General features: G+C 39.4%; 1 protein-coding gene across 1 annotated transcript in view; it reads right to left on the reverse strand.

Moving 5' to 3' along the window:
* The window catches only part of chs1 (chitin synthase 1), a 20395-nt gene extending 15539 nt beyond the window's left edge, over window positions 1–4856 (reverse strand). The window contains 6 exon segments of the mRNA XM_030376500.1: window positions 135–170; window positions 173–335; window positions 590–775; window positions 3031–3166; window positions 4485–4551; window positions 4666–4856. Of these exon segments, the coding sequence (XP_030232360.1) occupies window positions 135–170; window positions 173–335; window positions 590–775; window positions 3031–3166; window positions 4485–4522 (559 nt within the window). The 5' untranslated portion in view covers window positions 4523–4551; window positions 4666–4856.
* Window positions 4857–9078: the final 4222 nt, after the last annotated feature.

A 9078-nucleotide genomic window follows, 5' to 3' on the forward strand; every position in this document is an offset into this window, starting at 1 on the left:
GAAATGTCTAGTTGTTATTACCAATAACTCGAAGGTTAGACCAAAGCAGTTAGTTATTTACTTGGTTAATATTTCCTTAAATATTGTTAATCAAGTTCTATAGCTGACAGAGACAAACAAAATAAACATGTTACCAGTGATTATCAGAAGGAGAGAGCAAATTGGAAAATAATTTTCCACTTCTCTTTCTGAAGTCTGTATACAATCTGCAGTATGGAGGACATGATGCACACTCCTCCAGTGATGAAGAGGTTGGTCAGCACGTCAAACTGTGGCATGACAACCAAGGCCAGGACGGAGGTACCCAGAGAAACCAGGCACTCGATAACGCAGATCTGGAGGACACGTACACTATGTTTACAGACGTATAACATTTTATATACATGACACAAGCACTTATAGTAGACACACACACACACACACACACACACACACACACACACACACACACACACACACACACAACACACACACACACACACACACACACACACACACACACACATTATAACTCTAAATATATATACACATTAAAATACATTTGATCCATTATGAAATTTCTTAAAACCAAAGAAAAAGCTTTGCATACAATTGCCAAGGTCTTGCAGTTTGGCGGCACAAAGCTCTTGAACATCACCCTCCACAGGGACTTGATGAACACCAGCACATTGGGAAACACCAGGCAGAACACCAACATCAGCATGAAGAACTGCTGCTCCTGGGCACTGCGCAGTGAGTACGGACTGGAGAGCACAGTGAGTACCAGGAGAGATCCCTGATGGGATAGAAAGCACAAGCACAGGACATCACTGAAGTGGGGCGCAGCATAACAGTGTAGTGGTAAGGATGCTTGATACTCAGGGTCAAACCAAGATGCCTGCAGTCCACCTGTTGGCGTGCTCCTAGATAGCAAGACGCCTAGACCTCCTACATGCACCTATTCTACATTCTCTGTACGCCACTGTGGATAAAAGTCTGCTTAGTGAGTCAATAGTACGCCTGCTGTTAAGACGACCCTCTGAGTTAACACAAAGGACATTCCACTGACATGGGAGAAGAAGGATCTCCATGCATGGAACAAGGGTAGAGACGTGCCTACGTCATTGTCACTGTGGGGGTTTGAGTCGGTCAGGGTCATCCATGTACCTCGTAAACTTGTTAAACACCTTGATAATTTCATGTGAGCTGGTTTATGCTAGAGATGTGAAACTTGGTATAGATGATGAAAATAAATTAGGTATTTATGTTGCCATGGCCAGTCTTAAAAAAAAAACCATTTTCAGATTAAAAATAATTTAATCAATCTATAAAAACAGTACGTTTGGGTTAGTTCAAGTTGATGCTACATAGCAGTTTTCATGCTGATTGGTGAAATACTATAGGAAGGGCTTTGAGTTTGTCCTGACTATTTCATCTTCCATTTACATATTTGTGACCCTATGCATTTGCATTCTGCATCACATTTGACACACAACTTCAACAGGGTATCTATCAGAGGTATGTTATTTAGTTTGAACCCTAACGTTAGCCAACCACTAACTATTTAAGTTATAGTCCCACCAACTAATCATCATTATATCTGATCACACACACAGCATGTCTGGTCATGATTTGGCCTTTATCTCTGCATCATGACAGGGCATTCTCTGCCAACGCTCCCACACTCTGGAACAGCCTACCACTCCACTTCCGTTTTGCCCCATCCCTGCCCATGTGGAAAAAACCACCTCAAAACATTCCTTTTCACAAAGTCCTTTGACCCCGAATTTTTGCGACTGATAGAATCACGATAGTACACACTGAAAACAGAATTTTGCACCCACAAGTTTAGCCTTCAGCTAGAGAACCTTACTTTCTGCTGATTGACAGCTTGCATAACTGATCGACACATCCACTGACTTCTGGCTAGTCTTACTGAAGCTCAAAATGGGCCCAAACTAGAGATGTCCGATATTATCGGCCCACCGATATTATCGGCCCGATATTAGCATAAAAATGTAATATCGGTCAATATCGGTATCGGATTTTTTTTGCCTTAAACCGATTTTTTTTTAATTTTATTTTATTTTATTTTTTTTTTATTTATAGCTCAAATAAATGTTTTCAAAATTGTGCAGTACAGTGCACATTGTAATTGACTCATATTTGTGCATTTATTCAATTAAGGTTATTGAGTTTTAGTTAAAGAAACACTGCTATGTTGCACATAGTTGTTCAGGTACAATGTTTTGTCATTTGTGAAGTCAAGTTTGCCCTATTTGTTGTGGGCATTGTCAAGATTATCTCAGGGAGAGTGTAATCCAAACTGTTGTCTGAGACCATTAAAAAAATAAAATAAACTGGCACTTTTCCCTTAAATTGAGTTGAAGTATTTTTCTTATTTTGCACAGACAATGTTAACATTTGGAAAGCCTTGTTACATTCAAGAATGCATCCAGTGGGGCATCACAATAACATTAAGCATGTTGTGTTAATTCCACAACAGGAGAAATGTAATGTTACCTAAATTAGGTTTGAGGAAAAATAAATAACCCAAATATCGACATCGGTATCGGCTGATACCGGAATCGAAAATTTAGAGTTGGACAATATCGCATATCGGATATCGGCAAAAAAGCCAATATCGGACATCCCTAGCCCAAACGTATTCCTCCGGTAACGTCGCCATGCCAACGCCGACGTTGGCTGCAACAGGTCGTGGACATCCATCGCCCCTATGTCCTGCTGTTTGTTCACGTATCTGAATCTTTAATGGATCACTCTTTAATGTATTATGCACATGCTGAGCTTCTGAATAGACCGGTGTATGCTTTGTATGTACAGCGCCGGATTTCTGTGCTCGCACTCCAAATCCGTGAATGACACCTGGATTAATTAATGATTGAACCAGGCTTTTCCACTGTCTAAGACCGTGTGTATAATATAAAATCGAATGTCTGACTGAGGTGATGCTGTACTGTATGAAGGGTAAATGCAATAGGAACGTATGGAGATGGCTATAGGTGGATGGATAGGGATATGGATGGATACCTTGGATATAACAGCACTGGCCAGGACTGCAATGCCCACTATGATGGCCACCAAGTACTGGGCCAGTTCGAAACATGTCCTCTTGCTCTCCTTCTCAGATCCAACCGGGTTCAACTGGAACGGATCCCATGTATCCCTGGAACCAAAACAGATGGATACAATGAACATACACGGCTGCAAGCCGCACAAACACACTCACACACACACACACACACACACGCACACGCACACATACACTTACGCAAAGTCGGTTTGTTTCCCCTTGTAGGATTTTACCTTGCCAAGTGTCTCTCTCTCTCTCAGACAAACACATAACACCTGGATTACATGGCATGTCATCATGTCATCAATCTTGAAAACGGCTGCTCTACTTGCTGGCTCAACACACTAGTACGCTAGCCATGTAGGACATAAACCCCCTTTTAGCGACCCAGGTTAACATCTGATGAACGCGGATTGGTCACCACTGATCATCATAATAAAAAAAGGTGTTAAGATAAGGAAATTAGACATATAGTTTAGGAATTGGTCTTTGACTTCAACGTCACGACCAGTGGCGGCAGGTTAGGTTGTATAGAGAATTAGTAGCAAGCTGTGTGCACGTACTGCTGGCGTGATATCAGCATATTAATCCTAGGGTGCATGCTTCTATCTGGATTAGTTGCTCTGTCAACAATCATCATACAAAACATAGATATTGATATTGAGGCCGCTGAGTGGTTCACTACAGATACAGTTTGAAAGGACAAATGTTTAGGTTTATTCTATATTACACTAAGTAACCCTAGTCGAGGTTTACAGAATCCGCAAAACCACACAATTATGCTGATCTTTAGACTGGCTTTGCTTTGGTTTATACAGCCTAGCAAATTCAAAAATCTTTCACCTTTATAATCTCTGGGTGTAGTCCTAGCAATACAAATAAACTAATTATGTGGGACATGGGTAAGTATTTATGGTATTTCAAGTAATAAACTATGTAAATACAGTGATTGTTTCAGAGACTGCAATAAAGAGAGTCAAAACAGAGGACACTGACTGGGCAAATAAAAAGCAAAACTGTGCCTATACTAGTACTAATAACTAATGGGATTATTCAACACTAACTCTAACCCTATTTAAGAAGCTATGCTTTTATTTTCTGACATAAACTCTAAATGCTAATGCTGGGGGTTGCCTAGCAAGCTGAATCTTTCGCTCTAAATAACAAAAAATATCTCCGTTAATTATTTTGCACTTCACTGATGGTTCTATTTTCTATTAATTTTGAGTATAATTTACATTTTCTGAGTACAGCAGTTACTCACAATGAGATTGACACGTACAACTTTTTGACACAATGCAGTGTAAGAACGTAGGAATAGTTATTGTTATTTAAACATTTAAAAAACGCTTCAGAAATTCAGGGAAAACAACAAGGACATCTCTTCCTTGTAGAAGATTTGTAAACATACATGTGCCTGGCCTCCCTTTTCTTCGCTCGTTCATCCATCTTGCTTCAAAGGATATGGCTCTTGTTACCTATCATATAAACACACAGGACATCAGGAAATGATCATCTTAAAAATAACACATATGATCAATAGTAATACTAGGGAACATTAATAAACCAAAACGACCAAAAACAATACAAACCTCACTTAATGTTCAAATGCCCGGTGGTTTGTTCCATTCAGCGACTCCCACCAAAGTCGACTGATCTTGAGTAGAACCTTTAATCCTTGACCCAGGTCCGTTCGACTCTGTGCTCACTGCCTTGTGATCCTGGAAAACGAATGCTCATCCTTCTGATTGTTTGTGGCCAAGGGGCAACCCATAACTACGTCCAACACAAGACATGGGAAGATAACAACTACAGTGTGTGTGTGTGTGTGTGTGTGTGTGTGTGTGTGTGTGTGTGTTAGTGTACACGTGTGTGTGTGTGTGTGTGTATGTGCGTGCAGTGCGTGTCCATGAGGGTGTGTGATAGATGGTGCAGATATCAATTGCATGCTTTATGGGGGTTATAAGTGAGTACAAGAGTCCTCTAAACATGCAGTCATCGAACCTGCGCCACATACACACACACCTAGACTGTTCAATAAATAACTGATGTAAATCAATATAAAGATATAAAACAAAGGAAATCATTTGAGTAAAAAACAATCCAAACACAATTTGAATGGCAAAGCTACAACCAAAGTAAGGGACTGAACACAATTCATATTTTTGTCTTCATACCTTGTGGTAAAGGTCAAAGCATTTACCGTGGGTAAATGCTGTGGGGTTCCATGACAATTGTCGTGGCAATTTCTTTGTGTCTGTCTAGGACGGATAGAGACTGTAAATGCAAAAAAGCAAGCAATAGTGGTAGAAAATGTAATGTATGAATACACCACAATTTTAACACAGTTTAACCCTATTGTCCTAGAGAAGACTGTTTCATCCCGTCACTGTAAAACAAATTACAATACATTGTATGTAAGATTATACCATGTGTCGAGGATTATATAATGTATATCGGATTATATCATGTGTCTAAAATTTGATTTTATGTCTGGGATTATACCATGTATCTAGTGTTATTCCACGTGCCTAGGATTATACCATGTATCTAGGATTATATCATTTTCAAGGATTATACCATGTGTCTAGAATAAGATCTTGTGTCGAGGATTATACTATGTATCTAGGATTATACCACGTGTCTGGAGTATATCATGTATGATTATATCATGTATCTACGATTATAGTACGTATCTAGGATGCATATGGGATAAAAAATGTTTTGATGAAGGTTAGCAACCTCAACACCTAAATAACATTAATTTGGCGTCTGTTTGATGTGTGTGTGTGTGTGTGTGTGTGTGTGTGTGTGTGTGTGTGTGTGTGTGTGTGTGTGTGTTTATGTCCGTTAGTTTAAATGTGTGTTCATCCCTTCAGGACATGGAATATAACTCTGCATTTAAAATACATTGTGTAGACTTAGATTTAGAGCACCATAGACACAGTACAACAGACTATATTATGTATGCACATAATGGTCTGTTAATATGTACCTGGAACATTTGTAAAAGTGTATATACCTGTAGTAGACAATGCTTCCAAAGCATGCTTTAGAAAGACAGTACATGGGGTCGTTCACAGCCACTAGATGTCACACCAAAGTGCCCATCCTTTAATGATGTGTGCACTGTGTGTGTGTGTGTGTGTGTGTGTGCTTGTGACTGTTTCTGTGTGTGCTTGTGAATTTTTTTGTTTGTGTGTGTATTTGAGCATGTTTGATTCTGAATGGGTCTGTGTGAACTGCTGTTTGTGTGTTCTGTTTACCGTGGACGTTTTGTGCATAGAGATGTCTTTGTCAGGCGGTGGTCTCATTAGGACTTTCTGCCAGACCATAATAAGCATGCCATATGGTCAACACAGCGATGGCAACTCCCTCCAACATCAGGTGAGCAGGATTAAAAACAAAAGATGACAATCAGAAAACTGAGAAAACCATAGAGCTGCTATTCCACCAGATCCTTTGAGCTATTGATAGGAAAGAGATGACTTACTTGACAAATCGTCATAAGGAACAGCATGACAGTATTGATCTTGGAGGAAGGACCATCAATCTGTTCAGCATATCCACATTAATTTCACTGACATCTGTGTTTAGTCTGAAAACTAGTGAAAACATCCATCATAGACAATGCATTTCTGTTCAAAAGCAAGGAATCATATTTGGCTGGGGTACCCCTATTTTCTCCCATGCTAGTAACCCCTAATTATAAATCAACCAGTTTGCATGTTAAGGTCTTCATTCTAGTTTATGCCTTGGGTTAATAGTACAGCATGTGAATATGTGTTTGTGTGTGTGTGTGTGTCCATGAAATTTATGTTGGAACTATCACATGAAAGAACTAAATAATAGACACTGTAATAAGTAATATAAATTGTGTTATAATAACTCATACGTAACATACAGAAGTTCTGTATGTGTAGTTATGTATGTAACTATCAGTAACATGTGTTATTATATATATTCCCATATAAAACAAATAATCCCATATAAAACAAAATTCTATACAAAGTATATCATAATTTATGTTATCATGAATTATGTTCATGCAGTACAGCATGAACATTCTTGGATTAATTAAAAAACACTTTTCAATTCAATTACTCAATTAAAATCCTCATACATGCCAAGGTCACCTTTTGTATAAATAACCTTTAAAAAACGGTTGCTTTTAGTGAGGCATAGCTGAGTTGTTGTCTACTTATTGCATGCACATACAGTAGCACCTGGACATCCTGCTGGGTTGATTGGTTGCTTAACGCAACTGTCTGTCTACAATAGGACACAGTCACTGCCAAAACAAATGCATGATGCACATTCAAACGCATACACATGACACAAATGAACTGACTTAAGAAATAGTAGAAGTGTCATATTTGCATACATGTATAAATAACTCAAAATCACAGAAAATTGCATACACACATATGCAAACACACACACACACACACACACACACACACACACACACACACACACACACACACACACACACACACACACACACACACGCATACACAAACACACAATCATACACAAGTGACAACAAACAGATTTGAAAATGTGCATGCTTCCTACTCATGCTTGGAACTGTGAAAACGAAAGGAATGTCTTGTTAGTTGGTGGGTTACTTCCTCCAACAGATCATCAAGAAGCTAATGGGATGCAAGCTTCTCACAAGGCAGCGGGGTGTTGTGGGTTTGACTGAGTATTCATTGTATCACGGAACTCTGTGTCATTGTAAGAACCACTCTGTAGGCAGAGGACAAGGATGAGCAGAGATGCTGATTGGCTGTAAGCAGCACTTTATATTCTGAGGACAAGGTTGACCAGAGCTGCTGATTGGCCGATGGGTCAGGAACATGGCATTGAACTCGGCTGGCGTTCTGTGGAATCCAGGATGACGGGGCCTGCAATGTTATGCTTATGGTAATACAAGAGTCTTTGCAACACATGGTTTTGTACATGTATCAGTGTTATGATACAACATATCAAGTATGGAGTGTAATCTTATGGGAAGGTTACAGGTGTTAAAATGTCCCATTCTGTAATACCTGGAATTAACGCAGGCAGGGAGCAGGATAGTGTAGTGTGTGTAGGGTGTTCAGCTCCCAGTCAGATGGTACAGGATTGGTTATCCAGTGCCTAGCTGCTACCTGTCGAGTTCACCACGAGCCTCTTTAGCTAAAACTGTCTGCTAACTAAACTAACGGGAATAGATTAGACTAAAGTCACAACATAATCTTTCAGTTACGTCACGACAGCCCGAAGCCTATTGTGAGCAAACAACAGGGGGCCGGCAGCATCTGATTTGATCTAATATTGTAAACCGTTTTATATATATTCTTAGCTTTGGTGACAGAGAAAATGTCCCAAGGCTTAAGGAAAGAAGACAGAAATGGAGCAAACTAATATTCTATTGAAACATTTCATTTTCATTTCAGGATAGATAAGGCGTAAGCACAGCCTGCTAAGTGCAAATGGTTATTGGATTTGCAGACCGCAGCCTGGCAAAAGTCTGTTTTTCTCAAAATACCTTAAACATAGGAACAGAGTGTGCCAATCAGCAAATGTATTCCCCAAAGAGTGAAAGGCTACAACTTGAAGTCAGATGTTTTGCTTCGTTTTTGACTCTCTTACTGACTACTCTGTTGCTTTTTATGTCTGTCGATCTCTCAACAGTTTAACACATGGCTGCATTCGTCCTCTTTATCAAAGCAGTGCACTTCAACAATCTCATGCAGAGATGAACAACGATCAATCAACGAAAACAATAATGATAATGTAAGTTAACACATGTTTTTAAATTGAGGTAGTCATTTGTAGTTGTTTTAGGTGGAATGTGTTTAACAAAATCAGGAGGTACATCCCAGTGTTTCTTATAAATGTGTTACCTATATCTCTTCATCATGATGATAACTAATAAACATGGGTGTGGGACGGAGGCAATGTGGGTCAATGTATCTGAAGCTGTGGTGAAAGCATGAAACCATTGGTCAACATTG

Source organism: Gadus morhua, chromosome 14, assembly GCF_902167405.1.
Source record: "Gadus morhua chromosome 14, gadMor3.0, whole genome shotgun sequence".
NCBI classification, from domain to species: Eukaryota; Metazoa; Chordata; class Actinopteri; order Gadiformes; family Gadidae; genus Gadus; species Gadus morhua.